This window comes from Chanodichthys erythropterus, chromosome 17, assembly GCF_024489055.1.
Source record: "Chanodichthys erythropterus isolate Z2021 chromosome 17, ASM2448905v1, whole genome shotgun sequence".
NCBI classification, from domain to species: Eukaryota; Metazoa; Chordata; class Actinopteri; order Cypriniformes; family Xenocyprididae; genus Chanodichthys; species Chanodichthys erythropterus.
The window spans coordinates 40,444,438-40,464,826 of NC_090237.1; the positions used below are offsets into that span (position 1 = coordinate 40,444,438).

The window sequence follows — 20,389 nt, forward strand, 5'->3', positions numbered from 1 at the left end:
GAAATAAAATGCTGCATGGAGTCAACCAATCAGCATGTTCAGTGCCCAAGTCCCACCCCCTAATGTTCTTGAACTTTGAAAAAGTACTACCTCGAGAACAGGGACTTTCTGAGGGGGAAATTTTACCCAGAACTTCATTTAGACCCTGGTCCCTGTGGTGGAAACACACCGAGTACCACCCTAAAGTCTCCCTAATTCATGGGAAAGTTCCTGCAGTGGAAACACAGCTATAGATAGATAGATAGATAGATAGATAGATAGATAGATAGATAGATAGATAGATAGATAGATAGATAGATAGATAGATTAAAATTCACACCCATAATTTAAAAGGGAGACAGCTTTTTAATCCATGTCAATTTTAATGGTTACGCATACAATCAGCAGACAACGCAGCACTCCCAGATTCTTTTCCTCTTCTTTGACCCTCTTCTTTGTTGTTTGTTGTGTGGAAGGTGGTCGATTAGCTCATACAGTGTGAAGATGCAGAAGGAAATCTCATCATAAGCCGTCTTTGTGCCGTTCTCAAAAAGGCAGGCAAAAATGGCAACCGCTGGGGCATCAGCAGACATCAGCTCAACATAGGCCAAATCTGAGTACGCACTAGGGCCTTCATATATGATCCACGGTCCTGACCAACTGTCTGGGTCTCGAGGCAGAAGACTGAGGTAAACACCCAGGTCACGGCGGGCATACGAGCATGTGGGGTGAGAATATACAACCCATGTTGGAAGGAGGAAGTTCTGTGAAGAGCTCAGAGCTGGGGATATGCTGACTGCTCGTGGACTGTAGCTGGACCTCAACCGTCTCAGAAAGTGTTGGGATTGGCTGAGCTGGTAGACCGGGGCTGGAAATCCAATCACACTGCCATGGCACCCATTTTTTGGCTCCACCAGTTTCTGCACCAGCTGGCCGTCGTGAAAAACAGTTCCATTATCAAAACTAACGGCCTGCACCCGATAACCTGATACACTCCGGGCGTTGCAGTACAAAATGTTGACTCCATCTTCCTGATCTACTGACACCATCTGACACTCCACGCTCTCTGGCGCAGACAGTGCTTCTCCAATATGCCACACATTTCCATGCGTGTCACTATAAAAACAAAACAAGTGTGACGAAGTCTTGCACTTCCTGCCAAAGCAATTTCTGCAGTCAATATGGTAGGTGTAGGCAGGGATTATTAGCCTTCCAGATTTTAATTGGGTTCCGTGACCTGGACCCACTGCAAAAGTGGCCCACTCTGCCAGCAATAAAACACACAATGGTTTCTTTTAAAACTATTATTATTTTAAAACCTGATATCACGTTAGTGCAAAATATCAAACATAGTAGTGTAAATGTGATAATTAAAGGCCAATTCACACTGCACCGACTTTGTTGGGTTTTGTCGGATGGCGTCTGTCAGAGCTTGTTTTTGCCTATTGATCACACTGAATCTGTGTTAAGATGTCTGGGAAGTGACGTGCTGTAATCTGGTGACTGTTGCATTGGTCTGTGTCTGTCCGTGCAGTGTGAATTGACCATATGCACGGGGCATTTCCGGTGAACTGTTAGCTGTTCATTCTGTACTCACTGTACATCAACACAAAACCATCAATGGTTGACTTTTAATGCTGTATTTATATTTTACTGCAGTTATCACACTTGCCTAATTTGCCAATAATCCAGTTTTATTGATTACAGTAAAGATGAAGCTAATGAATACGTTTGAATAAGAGGTAACACTTTACAATAAGGTTAATTAGTTAAACATTAGTTAATGTATTAACTAACATGAACTAACCATGAACAATATATTTGTTGCTGTATTTGTTAAAGGATTAGTCCACCTTTAAATAAACTTTTCCTGATAATTTACTCACCCCCATATCATCCAAGATGTCCATGTCTTTCTTTCTTCAGTCGAAAAGAAATTAAAGTTTTTGATGAAAACATTCCAGGATTTTTTTCCATATAGTAGACTTCACTGGGCACCAAACAGTTGAAGGTCAAAATTGGTTTCATTGCAGCTTCAACTTATTCTACACGATCCCAGATGAGAAATAAGGGTCTTATCTAGTGAAACCATCGCTCATTTTCTGAAAAAAAAAAGAAAAATTATATAGTTTTAGCAATAAATGCTCATCTTGAACTAGCTCTCTTCTTGTCTATTAGAATTCCAGCAGTGTCAAAGTTTAAACTAATTGTTATACTATTGAACTAGCATATATTGCATATAAAAATTAGTTCAAAACTTTGACCTGTGGAGGGCAGTAATACACTTAGCAGCGTCTACACTGCTGGAATTCTAATAGAGAAGAAGAAGAAGAGAGCTAGTTCAAGATGAGCATTTCTGGTTAAAATGTAAAATTTTAATATTTTTTTTAGAAAATGAATAATTGTTTCTCTTGATAAGACCCTTATTTTTTTAAACTTTAATTTCTTTTCGACTGAAGAAAGAAAGAAATGGACATCTTGGATGACATTGGGGTGAGTAAATTATCAGGAAAAGTTTATTTAAAAGTGGACTAATCCTTTAAAGGTGCCCTAGAACTTCTTTTTAAAATATGTAATATCTAAGTCTAAGGTGTCCCCTGAATGTGTCTGTGAAGTTTCATCTCAAAATACCCTATAGATTTTTTTTAACTGCATATTTTGGGGCATCATTAACTATGCACCGATATATAGGTTGCGGCCCCTTTAAATCTCGTGCTCCGCCCCCGGAGCTCACGCTTGCCTTGAACAGCATAAACACAGTTTACACAGCTAAAATAACCCTCAAAATGGATCTTTACAAGATGTTCGTCATGCATGCTGCATGCATACATCGGATCATGTGAGTATAGTATTTATTTGGATGTTTACATTTGATTCTGAATGAGTTTGATAGTGCTCCGTGGCTAAAGCTAACATTACACACTGTTGGAGAGATTTATAAAGAATGAAGTTGTGTTTATGAATTATACAGACTGCAAGTGTTTAAAATTGAAAATAGCGACGGCTCTTGTCTCCGTGAATACAGTAAGAATGTATGATGGTAACTTTAACCACATTTAACAGTACATTAGCAACATGCTAACGAAACATTTAGAAAGACAATTTACAAATATCACTAAAAATATCATGATATCATGGATCATGTCAGTTATTATTGCTCCATCTGCCATTTTTCGCTATTGTTCTTGCTTGCTTACCTAGTCTGATGATTCAGCTGTGCACAGATCCAGACGTTAATACTGGCTGCCCTTGTGTAATGCCTTGAACATGAGCTGGCATATGCAAATATTGGGGGCGTACATATTAATGATCCCGACTGTTACGTAACAGTCGGTGTTATGTTGAGATTCGCCTGTTCTTCGGAGGTCTTTTAAACAAATGAGATTTATATCAGGAGGAGGAAACAATGGAGTTTGAAACTCACTGTATGTCATTTCCATGAACTGAACTCTTGTTATTCAACTATGCCAAGATAAATTCAATTTTTCATTCTAGGGCACCTTTAATGTTTGTTAATGTTAGTTAATGAAAATACAGAAGTTCATTGTTTGTTCATGCTAGTTCAAAGAGCATTATCTAAAGTTAACACATTTTTTATAATGTATTAGTTATGTTGATGTACTAATGATTAGTTGAGTACTAATGTACTTAACTAATGTTAACTAATGTTACAGAATAAGAAACACTGTGTCATTAGACATGCACATGCAACATTTCTACAGCACTTCAAATGTTATTTTAATGTGATGACCAAGAACATTTGTTCACCCTTCTGAGATTGTCCCCATTTGTCAAACCGAACGTTTCAAGATGTAGGAAATCCAACATTTGATAGAAAGCACTTATTTAAAAATAAAAAAGACATTAATTACCACTATAACCAGCAGGTGGCGGCAAAGTAGCATTTATTTGCGTATAGATTTGCCATTTGCTGAGGAGAATCACTGAGGTACCTCTTTTTTTTATGTTGTCTTACGTTTGAATAACTAAATTAATTTCTTCACCACTGGCATCACCAGAATCTCACCAAGGTAAATCTCCCCCAAAAATGAAGATGTGAAGCATTAATTGAACCAAAATGCATAGCCATTGTGTTGAATTCACCCAGCATGGCATTCATTGAATTCCGTCCAGTTGTGTTCCACTTTACGTATGAATCTTTACGTATCTGGACAGAGGAATATGATCAGATTTTACCTTTGATGGTGTCCCCTATGAGCGTCCTGGTAAGGTCTGTAACAGGGCTCCAGGTGTCCCCTTGGTCACTGCTAGACACATAGCAAAGACGTGTCACGTTCTTCCCTGTAATTAACTGGTAAGACTCAGAGGTGTGACCCAGAACAGCGATGAAAAACAAGAAGACGGTGCCCGTAAACTCATCATAAACAGGGCAAGGGTTCATCGAGCGGTAGCCCTCCAGTCGAGCGCTACTCAACACCTCCATGTCTTTCCACTGAGGAGAGAAATAAGATGCTTTTTTTGATTATGAAAAAACATATTCTATACATTAAATAGTTATAACAGTGTTAACATATGTTAGAGCGCATCTTACTTCCACATAGTTTTTATAAAAAGTGCCTTTGCGCATGACCAGCAGATGTGCTTGAGCGTCTGCCGGAGTCAGTCTCTCCTCACAGAAGGCCAAGAAACAGCTGGAACGAGGAATGTAGATCAAAGCAGGCACACGGTACGTAACACCACTCGGCTCCTTTTGGAAAAGCACGGATCGTGCTGGGAAGTACTGAGACCCCATAGCCTCACATAACTAGAAAGAAAAAATGCACCAATTCACCAATTCAAACTCAAATGCAACATGACTAAAAACAAACAGTGAAGTCATGATTATCACATCACCAATATGCAGAAGCGTTTAGGAGATGTTGTTCAGTGCATGGTGGCTTACACTTGCTTTTTTGTGCTTGACAGCTCCTGCTTGCCATCGGATTTTCATAATATGGAAAAGAGCGGCTAGGACATTCTGCTGAATATCTCCTACTGTTTCACTAATGACCTGAAGTTGTACAGTCATTCATTTAAACAAAGAAAAACCTTCCAACTTTTAAGGAAGTAAAGTTACTTGGTGATATAGAAAAGTGCAGATGCACACAGAATACATGCAGAAATTGTGACAGTCAGTGGAGACTATTGTGTTAAAAGAAAGACAGTTGGACAGTGCAACAGAAAGCCAGGTTCACGTCAGCATTTTTACAAAAGGCTTATTCTGGCTTTTAACTCAACTCACAGCTGAAAAGCGAAGCCTGCCAAGCTTTGTAATGGTTCTTTCTTCACAACAGTTTGTTCATCACAACCATAGTTATTATGAAATACACAAGCACAACATTGCATAGGAACGAGCTGTGATAATTCTTAATATTGCTGTAATAATTCCAGTAAATAAACAGAAAATGACTGTCTCCTATTATGAGGACAAAAACACACTCGTGTCTACAAAATCCACTTTCTGTTGTGGATGAGCACAGACTTGTGTTAAACATTCAATTTCTCAAAAACATTTAAAAGAACGTAACAAACCATTTAGCTAAAAGAAATCAATAAATACTGGAGGACAAAAAGGGTACTTACAGCAAACAGGCAGGATACACAAGAGCAGTGTCGTGAGATGATGAGGGTTACATAAGAGGATGTGTGAGATCAAGAGGGTGCAAGTGTGTGAAAATGAGCGTGTTAGCCTGTGACAAGTGCACTATATAGCACAGACTTGTCTATTAGATGGTGATCCATTCAGTGCCATGTTCGCTGTTTGTGCATTGACCTAGAAGTGGGCTTGACTTGTCAGCAGAGTGAAGCAGACAGATTGAAAAATAAAAGCCAATCCAAGACTGCATCTGTACATTTATTCAGCCTGGGATGTTTTGTTTTATTTGGGGAGACGGGTTGGTTGGCTATAGGGCCACATTCATAACGCTGCAAAATATGGTTGTCAGTTTCTTGTCACTTTGTCACTTCATTTATATAGCAGCACCATATAATTACAAGATTGTTCAAAGGCGCTTTACAATAATACAATGAAACTAATTACAAACATAATAACAATAATGTTAAAGTCCCCCTGTGGTGAAAATCAATTTTTTTATGTTGTTTATATGTCTGTGTGGTGTTTTTAATATGCTTTAAGACAAACCATATGCAAATTCACATTGCTGAGTATTTTCTCCTTAAAGGAACACTCCACTTTTTTTGAAAATAGGCTCATTTTCTAATTCCCTTACAGTTTGACAGTTTTTTAATCCATTCAGCCGATATCCGGGTCTGGCGGTACCACTCTTAGCATAGCTTAGCATAGTTCATTGAATCTGATTAGACCGTTAGCATCTCGCTCAAAAATGCCCAAAGAGTTTCAATATTTTACCTATTTAAAACTTGATTCTTCTGTAGTTACATTGTGTATTAAGACTGACGGAAAATGAAAAGTTGTGATTTTCTAGGCCGATAGGAACTATACTCCCATTCCGGCGTAATAATCAAGGAACTTTGCTGCCATACCATGGGTGCAGCAGGAGCAATGATATTACGCAGTTTTACAGAGTGATTAAAGGGTTAGTTCACACAAAAATAAAATTTCTGTCATTAATTACTCACCCTCATGTCGTTCTACACCCATAAGACTGTATTTAAAATACATTTAGTTTGTATATTACAAATCCATTAACACATGTACTGACATATCGCTTGATATAGACTGATATAATTTATGTTTATTTTTAATTTACAACTTTATTTGCAGTACTTCTTTAGTACACAATGGAAATTTCTTAAAGGTGCCCTGGAATGAAATATTGAATTTATCTTGGCATAGTCAAATAACAAGAGTTCAGTACATGGAAATGACATACAGTGAGTCTCAAACTCCATTGTTTCCTCCTTCTTATATAAATCTCATTTGTTTAAAAGACCTCCGAAGAACAGGTGAATCTCAACATAACACTGACTGTTACGTAACAGTCGGGATCATTAATATGTACGCCCCCAATATTTGCATATGCCAGCCCATGTTCAAGGCATTACACAAGGGCAGCCAGTATTAACGGCTGGATCAGTGCACAGCTGAATCATCAGACTAGGTAAGCAAGCAAGGATAATAGTGAAAAATGGCAGATGGAGGGATAATAACTGACATGATCCATGATAAAATGATATTTTTAGTCATATTTGTAAATTGTCTTTCTAAATGTTTCGTTAGCATGTTGCTAATGTACTGTTAAATGTGGTTAAAGTTACCATCGTTTCTTACTGTATTCACAGAGACAAGAGCCGTCGCTATTTTTATTTTTTAAACACTTGCAGTCTGTATAATTCATAAACACAACTTCATTCTTTATAAATCTCTCCAACAGTGTAGCACTACCTGTTAGCCATGGAGCATAGCCTCAAATTCATTAAGAATCAAATGTAAACAATATAACAGTATACAATACTCACATAATCCGACGCATGCATGACGAACACTTTGTAAAGATCCATTTGAGGCTTATATTAGCTGTGTGAACTTTGTTTATGCACTGTTTAAGGCAAGCGCGAGCTCTGTGGGCGGGGAGCACGAGAATTAAAGGGCCAGTAGCCCTGAATCGGCTCATTTATAATGATGCCCCACAATAGGCAGTTAAAAAAATGAATAAAAATAAATCTATGGGGTATTTTGAGCTGAAACTTCACAGACACATTCAGTGAACACCTTAGACTTATATTACATCTTTTGAAAAATGTTCTAGGGCACCTTTAATATTAAGCCTAAAATGTGTTTTAATATCACTATTAGTAAGAATAATATGTTCACTGTATGCTAAATGCAAGATATTTAAAGAGTATCTAAACTATTCTTGAGATAGTTCCACTTTAGCACAATCAAATATACTCAAGTATATCTTCAGTATAGCTTTAGTTGGACCTCAGCACTATATCTGGATAACTCAAGTGCATTGAGTCAGAAAATTAGTAGTTTCAGAACCTAAGTATCAGGGACGTGCACAGGAATTTTGAGGGGCAGTTGCTCTGACCTAAAAAAAGGGCACTCCCCTACCAACCCTAATAATAATTCAACGGCCCGTCGTCAATTATTCCTTACTTGAATCACAGCTTAAATAGTGTTTTGACATCGACAACCCAAGTGCATTTATACCTCAAACTTGCGTCTAGTTAACTTTCTAAAGTAGCAATCGCTTCTCGGGTCGACATTAACACACTGACAAAATTATATTATAATTAAAAATATTTTTATACCACTTTTTAATGTGTGATTGTGTAAAGGTTTTCACGAGATACCAACCTTTCGCGAACTTGCTTCCAACACTCGTTCTCATGGAGGCGCGGTGTGCACGGAGGGGAGAAGCTGTGCGCGCGCGAGTATGTGAGAGAGACGCGTGAGCACTGGCGTAGGAACCGGGGGGGACGGGGGGGACGTGTCCCCCTCAATATTGGAAAATTCTGCATGTGTCCCACCCAAAAATTAGCCTATACACCGCAGGAACAAAAACTGTACATTTTGAACTTTTATTTTGAATACGCGACGAAGAAGATATTCGGTTTTGTCAGTCAAACCCAGAGTGATTTCATTCATGTTTGAATAATCACCATTCGCCAATCACCAGCTTCATATTCTTCACTTTTCACCTATAGTCGGACTCGGAGCATCTGATTGGTAGAGAGAAGTCAACATTACACTACGAACATTCAAATACGTTATTGGTGCGCACCAGCTTTGAACGACTCGACTTTGTATGAGGTAAATTAGTCTCAGTCAAGCGGTTTAAATTAACAAGCTTTTTAAAACTGAATTATGGATACGAGGCATGACATTATAAACTTTTTAATAAAATGTTATTGATATAGATAATAATGATAGTTCTAGTTCCAAGTGCCTATATCCAAAGCCGTATGTGACTGTTGTGTTTTTGTATTTTTTTGGGGTTACAAATCAAATATTTGCCTTGTAAAGTGCCCCTTTCCTTTCTGCCCGCAATTGCAGGGGGGCTTGTACACTTTTATGTTTCCCAACTTCAATATTTGTGTAATAATAAATAGATAAATTAAACAGATGAACAGATGATAAACAGATGATTTTGTTTATTTATTTTGCTGTTATTTCATATATGTCGTACCACGTGACGTCACCATACTGTATGTTACTATTATGGTGGCGAGATGGACGTTGATTCATAATGGCCAAAATGTCCCCCCCAATGTCAAAGTGGTTCCTACGCCCCTGCGCGTGAGTGAGAGACGCAGGGAAATGAAATGAAGCTGAACGTTTGCTCTAAGAAAGACATTGACAAAGACGAAAACTAAGGACATTTAATCTATAATTTTATTTTATTTTAGTTAGTTTTGCCAAACACACATTACAGTTTTGGTTAGTTATCGTTTTTTTGTAATGCCTCGTTTTTATTTTTATTTCAGTTAACGACGATGTTTTTCCCCACCTACTTTTCGTTTTTTCGTTCGTTTTCATTAACGATTATAACCTTACTCACCTTTCCGACAACGTTAAGTCGTCTCACCCGACAACCGTGACAATCTCCTTCTAGTGCCGCTCATGCAGGCTCAGCTCAGGTGCCGGTCGCGTGCAGCGCTGCAGCCTCGTAAACAGAGTTTGCCCTTCCCCTACTGACTTTCACTTTCGGACGGGTGCCCGAATATGGAAGTGAATGAGGCTTTGTGATTTTTTTTTTATGTATTTATTTATTTAATCTAGGCCTAAGTGAAATTCTGCATCCATTGTACGATTTTTTTATTTATTTTTTTCCACCTCGGAAGGGCAACGTGAGTCGAGAAGGGCATATGGGCAGTTGCCCGGGCAACCTGAGCAACCCCCCTGTGCACGTCCCTGCTAAGTATATCAGTTTAGTATACCAAAAGTACAATTGCAGGTTATTTATATTAAGTACATAAATATGTAAATGTATTTGTAGTATACTTAGCATAAAATAAATGTACATTTTGATATATTTATTTTTCACTGGCAGTGGTAGTTTTAATACAATTCAATGTTAATGCAATTTATGGTAGTTTAAATGCAATTCACCAAAAACAACACTATAAAAAACAGTAACCATTGCAAAGAGCAAACATATCAAAACAGTATTAGCCTATTTTATAACTACAAAAACACTTTACACTCTATAACACGCTCACTCAGCACATCCAGATTTTTGCTGATTTCGCTAAACTGTTCAACAGGCAGATCATCACTGGATTCGCCACCGAACACCAAGACTGGATTGAGTTGAGTGAAAACATAATATTTAGTAGTGTCCTCATCAAGGCGAGCTATTCTCTTCGGCCTATCACATATTAAATTAGGAACTTTTGTGGCATCAAGGGCACTTCAGGCCTCACACATTGAAGCGAGTCTTCAGAAGGGCTAACTAATTCATATACAAGATAACATTCAAAACAAGAATATTAGGGAGAAATTATACACATATTAAAGCTGCAGTCCATAACTTTTTAGGTTAAAAATGATCCAAAATAAATTTTTGAGCAAGTAAATAACCAGCCAGTGTATCTCCTTACCTTAGCCCGATTCACTACGGTGAGCTTGTGATAATGTTTTATAATAAGAGCGGGGTTTCTGCTGGAAATTTGAGCATGCAGCCATTCGTCTTTGTGTCATTACAGCATGTCTGTTTACATAAAGAAGGACTCCCGGGTAGTAGGCTATATCACAAGTGAGGGTGCTGCAGGTGATGGACCATTTATAGTGTTTACTCACAGCAGCCGCAATAATTACACATCATTTTGATGGTGGATTGTAATCCAGAACGATCCAAATGACAATCATCATTGACAACTGGAGATTCACCCACCGTAGTCAAAAGCAAAAGACGTCAGACTGCGAAGTGGCTACAGAAATTGAAATCAACAGGTAACACTAATACACACTAAATACGCAGTCATGCAATGCCGATGTTGATCGAACAATTTGAGAAAAAAGTTTGACAATGAAAATAATTTGCACCATTTGATGTGATCTGAGCTAAGCGATCGTTAGATTTAATCACCATTCTTAGCACGATTTATTGTAATACTTTTTTTCTCAGTTGACCAGAAGAAAAGTGGCAGACTTACTTGTTCAGATGACATTTTCCAGTGAAAATTCTTATTTTGTTCATACTTCCAAGACTACAATCTATGATTCAGAAGTACAGTATCCACACCATTGTGGTGACTGACAGCAAACATTAGATTCATCCGCACTGTGGAGTCGTGCCGATGCTCAACGCACGTAAACATGAGGATTCCACAGATAACTGCAATTGCTGGTTTTGAACAGAGATGGCGACAAAGAGGGAAAACTTACGGACTGCAGCTTGAAGAAGAGCAAAAAAGAGAAGAAGAAGAAGAAGAAGAAGAAGTTTTATTTATATAGCACCTTTCCATAGCTCAAGGTCGCTTCACATAGAGCTATACCATACATTTGCACATCCACAAACACAATACAAACACATAAGGGAACAAATACCCACATTATCCAAAATGCATATTGAAAAGATATTTGATGAGTTTTGAAGGCAGACAGAGATGATACGTTACGGAGTGCAAGGGGTAGGGAATTCCATAATTTAGGAGCAATAACACTAAATGACCTACCACCTACAGTGGACAGCCGAAAACGAGGAATGGATAAAAGACCAAGTTCAGATGATCTGAGGGACCGGGCAGGAGAGTAGGATTGGAGTAGGTCAGATATGGAGGTGCAAGACCATTCAATGCCTTAAACGTTAGAAGTAACATCTTAAATTGAATACATGATGCCACAGGTAGCCAGTGAAGATCATGCAGTAGAGGAGTAATGTGAGCAGAGTGCCTGGTGGAGGTGAGAACTCTTGCTGCTGAGTTTTGAACATACTGTAACCTTGCTATGGGTTTTTTGGGCAGACCAAGAAATAGAGCATTGCAATAATCCAGACGTGATGTGATTAATGCATGAATTATGATTTTAGCATCAGCTAGAGTTAGAGAAAATCGAAGATGTGCAATATTACGAAGATGGAAGAAAGAGTTTTTGACGACAGAAGAAATATGAGAGGCAAAAGATAGATATGAGTCAAATAAGACACCAAGATTACGGACAGAGGAAGAAGGCTTAACATGAACCCCGTCAATTTCAAAGGACAGGTCTATCCTTTTGACTGAGGTAGCAGAACCAATCATTAATATTTCAGTTTTGTTATTATTAGTACTCCACACATTACGTAATCATGTTGGAAAGGTCACGCGTGACGTAGGTGGAAGTACCGTGGTAGGGCTAAAAGCTTTCCATCTCAACTTCGAAATAATCCGACATTGTTGTTTTACCATTTTTTTGTAAAGGCCATTTGAATTAGTCTTTGCACATTCACATATAAACATTGGATCGGTACTTTGAACATGATTACGTAATGCGTGGAGCATCACAGAGCATTGCAAGATGAGGATTTGTGGTTAAAAAGTATATACTGTTTATTTTTTTAGGAAATGTCTGATGGTTTCTCTAGATTAGACTCTTATTCCTCGTCTGGGATCATGTAGAGCTCTTTGAAGCTGCACTGAAACTGACATTTGGACCTTCAACCCGTTGAACCCCAGTGAAGTCCACTATATGGAGAATAATCCTGCAATGTTTTCCTCAAAAACCTTCATTTCTTTTCCACTGAAGAAAGAAAGACATGAACATCTTGGATGACATGGAGGTGAGTAAATTATCAGGAAATTTTCATTCTGAAGTGAACTAATCCTTTAAACTACTTCTCAGATGCCCTCAGTAAAATGCAATAAAACTGTATAATTTGTTTGGATTATATAATCTATTGTATATCATATAATCTATCATATAATCAATTTTTTTATTATTATTAATTAATTTTATGTATTATGTCAATTTAATTTCTGTTGAGCCTTCCATGTATTTTCTTGATATTGACTGTTTCATGCTATTTTGTTACGCAATAAAAAAAAATTGTCTAAAATGAAAAAAAATAAAATAAATAAATGAGTGAGGCACGTGCATGTTAAAACACAGTCATCAGAAATTATCTTTATAGGCAGAGGTGCTTTCTTCACCTGGACGAGGAGAAGCACTTCAGTTTCACTCTCTTTTGAATCTGACATCATTTATGTTTGACTTCTGAGGGACAGTCGTGAGAAGTCAGTCTTTCAAAACACACAGAATCAGTCATGTCTCTTCAGTGATGTCGAGGTTCCTGTCCCGTTCCTCATACTTCTGTCCTGCCAAATAAAGGCGAAAAAGAATGATGCAATCACTTAAAAGATTTGTTCAAAAGCATATTCCTTTGCAAGCAAAACACGACTGCAGACAATCTAAGTTTCAGTGTGAGACTTGAGTTGATGAACGATTTGTTCTAATTAGAAAGTCTCCCTGAAATCATTGATGATCAATTGTTGTTTAACTAGTCATCATCATCATCATCATCATCAGAATCTTTAAGTGTGTAAACTAGAGGTCGACCACTAGTGGATTTACAGATAAGTTAGGCTGGCCCACGCTGGCCGATAACCGATTAATAAACTAATAGTTGAACTCAGACACATTGTGTATATTGTATGTATACATACACGCACACTTTATGAGGTTGTATTTTAGAACATCTAATCAAAATATTTAATAGTGATGAAAAAAGACCCGAAATGTAATGTATTTTGTTTATGTTTCTGTCAGCTGCATGAGGATATAGTTTGCTTTCTCACATCACTAGCTTTAAAGGGTTCTTGACTATGATTTCCTCCATGTTGCTCAGGGCTCTAGACTCATTCTTTCTATTGGTCACACTGGTGCAACTAACTTTCTCAGTTGATTGCACTGACTTACAATTTGGCTGCACTTTTTTTTTTTTTTTTTTGCATGTTGATGAATCATTCACTTAATTTGTATATGCTGGTTTTGCACTGATGTACAGATTGACAGTGACTAAAAGCTTGATATTGGCAAAATCTGAACATTGTTTCCAACAAGCATACATTTAAATGAAAACATTACTAAAATATTCTCATATAAAACACATACAACAAAAATATTATTGCCATGGGTGTTATTATTTTAAGTATTAAAGTATTATTTCCATGGCGATGTGTCTTGCTTGTCACGTGACACACCACAGCCACAATAGTGCTGTATTGCAGATACACCGCATTTATTTAGTTTTAACTTTTTTATTCAAAATATTCACAAACTTGTTGACTATGTCATCAACTGCTGATTCTCCGATTCTCAAATACAAGTTAAAGTGTTTTGTTGTTGAAAAAACCTTTATAATGATCATGATCTATAATGCGTTTTGCGCCGCAGTTCAGAGAATTAAAATGTCAATTCGTCCACTTCTCCTGAAATACATGAGCGTAAGTGAGCAGGCGATGTGGGAGAACAATAGAGTAAACTTTATAGTTAACCTACACAATGTGTATCTGATATGAATAAAACACCTCGTCATTTTATATTTGAAAGGATTGTTTTTGCCGCTTCCAGACATCAGTGTGTATTTACAAACTATAAATGTATTGTGTTGCTAGTACTTATGTGTATTTAAATGTCTGAAAACTAAAATAAACCTTATGTAACGCGAAAACACTGAATAGTTATGATATATGATATGACAAGCGCTGAGCGCGTCCATCTGGCTCAGCGCCGGTCAAAGCGTGAAAGCACATTTGAATTCAGCAGTTGATCATTTGATGCACTGATCATTCTAATCACACCGGTGTGATCGTACGCGTCAAAGGGTCAACGGAGGATCATGTGCCTTCCAGGTGCCAAAAAAACCCTGAACCAATGCAACCATGTGAAATTTTAACTCGCACATTTAAAAAAAATTATCGCATTTGCAAACATTTTGGCCGCAGTCTTGCTGTTTGATCATAAACAACATCTGCAAAGTTATGACGCTCAAAGTTCAATGCAAAGGAGATATTTTCTTTTATAGAAATTATGTTTTAAGGACTACAACGAGCTTCTTCCTGGGTTAGTGACATCGCTAACCCCAAAATTTACATAAACCCGCCCCTGAGAACACACAACAAAGGGGGCGGGGCCATGTTGTGCTGCTTTAGAGAAGAGGAAGAGTTGTTGTAGTAGAGTGTTGTTCATGCCGTCATTTTACGCCGGGCTGCTTCACAAACGAGGATCAATTCAACACAAAAGATGAACATGACGGCACATGCTAGTGGATGAGTTGAATCAACTCCACAGCAACTACATCAATTTATAACTTTCTATTTACCAAATAATCCTGAAAAAAAATTTGTACACAACTGTTTTCAACATTGAAAATAATCATAAATGTTTCTTGAGCATCAGATCAGCATATTAGAATGATTTCTGAAGGATCATGTGACACTGAAGACTGGAGTAACGATGCTGAAAATTCAGCTTTGATCACAGGAATAAATTATATTTTAAAGTATATTAAAATAGAAAACAGTTATTTTAAATTGTAAAAATATTTCACAATATTGCTGTTTTTGCTGCATTTTGGATCAAATAAATGAAGAATTGGTGAGCAAAAGAGACTTATTTTAAAACATAAAAAAAAATCTTACTGTTCTTATAATTTTGGCCACCACTGTACACCCATATACAGTGCAATATATATATATATATATCTCAACAGCAGCAAATTTTACAAGGCGCGTGACATAACGCCCTCGCAACGTCATCAGCAGGCGACAGACACGTGAAAACAGCTCAGGAGCAACGGCAAAACATAACAGATCTAATAATCGATGTTTGTATGGAGCAAAAGAAAGCAATCTAATGACGACAAACAACAATATAAGAGCAGAACTGATTTAATTCGCTATTTGGGATTCAGGTAATGGTCAAAAGACGATTCGAGCAATAGTTAAGCCACCAAAATACAGAGCGAAATCTGACTCCAGTGTAAAGGAATATATGTACTGAACACTATATAAAGACTACCTTCGTGTAAAAAGATTAAATGGTATTAAATATTATTTTAATTACATTCATGTGCAAGTGTAATGGTGATTAATGTAATTTAGTAAGAAATGGATCTTCATGCAGGATGATATTCGTTTCAGTCCATTTGTTTATTTTTATCTGATACAGTTATTTGAATCGATCTGTCAGGTTTTTCTCATCCTTCATCCACACTAGTTCAGTTCTGCTTGTTTAAGTGCTGATACTTCTGATTCCTTTAGTTTTTTTTGGAGAGCATTACATGACTGGTTTCACTTTCACCTTACAAAATATAATGTATGGTTGTTGTGTTTGATTTGATTAATAACATTATATTTGTGTGTAGGTCAGGATGTCCCGTGTGTGGGCTGGCGGTCACTCCTCAGCGGTGCTGTGTGCTGCAGTCTCCTGTCAATCCCAGCACATGGTGGCGACCGGAGCAGAAGCGGGAGAACTGACCCTGTGGAACCACGACGGCTCGCCGCTCTCCACGCTGCACCTGAGTGCGGACGATGACGTCACGAGCCTGGCCTTCTCGCCGTCGGCTCCCTGCGTGCTGTACGCCTCTCACGGACGCGCTGTTAGTGTGCTGGACTGCAGGAACCTGAAGACGCCGGCGGCTGAGCTGACGGACGTGGCCGAGGAGGAGATCAACTGTCTGTCTGTGAACGAGACCGGCCGTGATCTCGCTGCGGCCGACGACTCCGGAGCCGTGACGCTCATTGATCTACAGCTGGAGAAAGTCGTCAGGACGCTGCGCAAACACGACAACATCTGCTCGTCCGTGACCTTCCGACCTCACAGGCCTCAGAGTCTGGTGTCTGCAGGACTCGACATGCAGGTGCGACACTGAAGGCTTTCGCATCATGTGATGAGTAGTGATGTGTGTGTTCTGAATGTCAGACAAACTTGTCTAGTTCCAAACCTTTGACACAGGTCGGGACCCCTGATCTGTGTAAATGACTGGATTATAGTGATTATAGTCTATAAAGTTAAAAATCAGAATATTTTTCTTACAAAAACCCATCGTTTCGCTTCAGAAGGCCTTTATTAACCTCTGAAACCGTATGGATTACTTTTATGATGGATGGATGTGCTTTTTTGGGCTTCAAAATCTCACTGCCATTATAAAGCTGGGAAGAGCCAGAATATTTTTTAAATATAATATAAACTCTGATTGTTTGAGTCAGTTTGATTTGCATCTCTCATGCTGCAGGTTTTGCTGTGGAACCTGCCGAAGCCGCGTCCGCTCTGGAGCTGCAGTCTGCAGGACACGCAGGAGGAGGATGCTCGGCAGATGTTCAACCCTCCTCTCGCACACTGCGTGGGTGTGGCGTCCTGCGGGAACGTGTTAGCCTGTGCGGCCGAGGACGGCTGCGTCCATCTGCTGCGGGTGTCTGACGACGGCAGGCTCCGGGAGCGAGAGACGCTCCAGGCTCACACTCAGGGAGCATCACAGGCTCACTTCATCAGCTTCCTCTCACACCCGTACTGGCTGGCCACCGGAGGGAACGACGGCCTCGTGGCTCTCTGGGACCTCAGTCAACATCCACTGGTGGAAAATGGCAGGAAGACTAAAGGCCACAAGAGGAGAACTAAAGCCAGAGCCAAGACGAGTGACAAAAACCAGAAACGACAGGAAGAGGAGGCCAGCAGTGCTTCCTCTAGTTCAGAGACACATGGAAACATCGGGCCCAGACAGTGTTTTCAGCACGGAGAGAAGGTGAACTGGGTGTGTCCGGCTGTGCTGGAGGGAAAGCCCAGTCTGCTGGTGACGGACCAGAGTTCCTGCCCATCTGTGTATTCTCTGGATCAACTATAATATACGTCTGAATCAGCCTGTAAAAACCTTTACATATATTAAAGTGATGTAAACTTAAGCAAGATCTGCAGCTTAAATGATGCTTTTCTCAGGCATTTATTGCTCCTCTGTTGATCTGATTTGGGAATTTTTCAGGGATTCATATTGTGATCAAGTGGCTGCTTTTCTCCTGCTTGTGTGACACAGTTTTGGTGACACTTCAAATTTGGTCAGCTCTGTTAGAGGTTATTCTTACTTGGTTAAAATATGCATGGCCTTATGAAAGTAAGACTTCACAACAACTAAGTTTGTAATTCTTACAAGAGACCCACCTCTGTTAACCTTTATAAAAGTTATGGTCATTGTTAAATAAGTAACACTTGCCTTGCGTAGCTCCAGATGTGAACACACAGTTGTATGTGCAGCTCGTGCTCGAGTCTGAAACAGGCACAAGATCTCAGATGTCAGCAGGTATTTTAGGCTGCTGTCACTTTAAGACCGAATGCACGGATCCAATATATACTCTTCTCCAACTGTTTACATTCACTTAAGACAGTCGATTTATCTGAACACCCAGATGTTTTGGAATAATTTTGTGTGTATTTGACCATTCAAGTGCAATAAGTCATAAAAACATAACTCATAGGCTGACTGACAGCTGGTGTTCTGTGTGTATGTTGGGTCTGTGTCAGTCTCATTCAGTCGTGTTCAGCACCACAGTTTCAGACACAGCGTATCAGTCTGTCTGCTAATCATCAACATGTTTGCCATTCATTTTGGATTCATCAATTGAGTTAGCAGAAAAGTGATTTTCTTTTATAAGATAAGTTAATTTTGCCACAGTTTATGGTGCTTTTAATTAATTTCTGTGGTATTTGCAAACAGTGGCAGTAATGCTGCAGTCCAGGGACTGAGGAGACCAGAGGCTGTTTTTAATGGATGTCGCTGGAGCAGAGGCTTATTGTGGAGTTTACTATGAAAATAAATCACTGTGTCATAAGAGAAGTCACAGACAAGTTATCAACAAGTATGATTCAGTTTACACCCTTCTCATGGTATCTGTAAAACAGTGTTTGACTGTTGTTGATTGATGTCATTGCTGTAATGTGATTGGTTTATGAGGCACATGTGATTAGAGTTGACAGTTATTCTTTTTTCCAATAGTAGAATGGTAGAATATTCCTAAACTAAGACTTTAGGCTGCACAGAATATGCATACTTCCCTAATATATAGTATGGGAAAACAACAGTTAGGCCACATTCACAGTACTCATAAAAGAGTAGGCAAAAAGTATCCGGATGACCTACTGCTTCCGGCGAGATTCTGAAGTGTGCATGTGATTGACATTTTACTATCCCATCGCTGTGTCCGAAATCAGATATATTGAATAGTAGGTGCTACATTTGATCTATAAGGTATGAACGTAATCTGGATGTACTACATTCACCATGTTGTCATTGTCATGTGACCTACCAGCATCAGTTTTTTTTTTTTTTTTTTTTTCCATAAATACTCCCCCGTAACATCATGGAATAGTAAAGTGTCCATTGTATGCTCCCTTTAAGTAGGTCATCTGGGTACTTTTTGCCTACTCTTATATTAGTGCTGTGAATTTGGACATACTACTCTTTCGGCATACTTTTTCCAAGAACTATATAGTGTGAAAGAATTTGACTTGTGATGCACAGCATGAGAATGACAGTCAAGTGATGCAACTGATGTCATAGGACACATGATGAGGATAACATGATAAATATACGATATCTGGATTACATTCATACTGTTAGATCAGATAGATCTCCAAATCATATCAGATCCAAACCCAGACATTGACAGAAGATATTTGTTTTATCTGGTGTCCAAAACTGAGAGTTTGCCAGAGAAGAGCAGAAGCAGGAGAGTGTTGATAATAAGAGTTTATTGAATCATCTTAGTTACATATGTCCGTCTAGATGTTACACTTCATCTGACTTCTACAAATCCAGTACTGTGTTGTTATACCAAGGGAAAAATAATGGAAAATTACTGCTTCACAACCTCGTCCTTCGACATTAAAAACATTCTCTTACCTCAGGAAGACAAACAACCCTTCAAACAACACAATCATGAGATTAAACAACAATAGCAAGGAAATAAGTAATATAAAAGATAAAAATATAAAATGACAAATGAATAAATGATGTAAGTCAAATGATAACGACTAAATTATTAAACAAATCAAATGACAACTACATGAATGACTAATGATTATAAATGATTATAGAATTAAACTTTATAAAAAAGAAAGCACAACACACATGTATAGCTTCTCTCTTAAAGTAACACACATGTTGGCATTGAGAATCCTTAGATCCTTCTGCCTGCACTATAAAGGTTTACTCAGTGTTCAATGAAGACATGCATATGTATTATAAGTGTGTAATTCATGCACACTGTTTGGATATTGCAGCGACTTAAATGATTTTTCAACTGTATATTTACATTTAAAAATGTCTTTTTGTGTAAATGTTGGGGGACCCTTTGACCCAAATCCAATCAAATTTGATTTCTAAAAAATAAAAATATTATATGTTGTTTTTTGTTTTTGAAAACTACAGAATAGGTCTTAATTTCAGTGCTGAAACACACACGTTTTATCGGTTTTTAAAAAAGGTTTTAAAACAGGTTTCAAAGTTTTAAA

The 20,389-nt window shown here is 38.3% G+C and overlaps 3 protein-coding genes across 6 annotated transcripts in view; 1 reads left to right on the plus strand and 2 right to left on the minus strand.

Moving 5' to 3' along the window:
- Positions 1-380: 380 nt before the first annotated feature.
- neu4 (sialidase 4) lies at positions 381-8,355 on the minus strand. Its single transcript, XM_067366423.1, has 4 exons — positions 8,264-8,355; positions 4,532-4,744; positions 4,177-4,432; positions 381-1,243 (listed from the first exon to the last, which is right to left on the minus strand). Exons 2-4 carry the CDS (start codon positions 4,730-4,732, stop codon positions 381-383), a joined length of 1,320 nt encoding a protein of 439 aa, XP_067222524.1. The 5' UTR covers positions 4,733-4,744; positions 8,264-8,355.
- A 4,656-nt stretch (positions 8,356-13,011) lies between these two features.
- Positions 13,012-20,389, minus strand: part of LOC137005469 (P2X purinoceptor 4a-like) — a 37,609-nt gene continuing 30,231 nt past the window's right edge. Inside the window, exon 13 of one of the 3 annotated variants that reach the window (XR_010892249.1) lies at positions 13,012-13,198. The gene's annotated coding sequence lies outside the window, so the exon portion shown is untranslated. Of the gene's footprint in view, positions 13,204-20,389 lie in introns of all 3 variants that reach the window. The other 2 variants (XM_067366410.1, XM_067366411.1) reach the window with 2 other exon arrangements.
- Positions 15,658-17,729, plus strand: wdr53 (WD repeat domain 53). 2 transcript variants are annotated; one of them, XM_067366414.1, is made up of 3 exons: positions 15,658-15,800; positions 16,254-16,748; positions 17,124-17,729. In XM_067366414.1, the coding sequence occupies exons 2-3, from the start codon at positions 16,260-16,262 to the stop codon at positions 17,727-17,729; spliced, it is 1,095 nt and encodes a 364-aa protein (XP_067222515.1). In that variant the 5' UTR covers positions 15,658-15,800; positions 16,254-16,259. The 2 variants fall into 2 exon arrangements, with proteins under 2 accessions (XP_067222515.1, XP_067222513.1); XM_067366412.1 differs by having other exon boundaries at positions 15,796-15,929.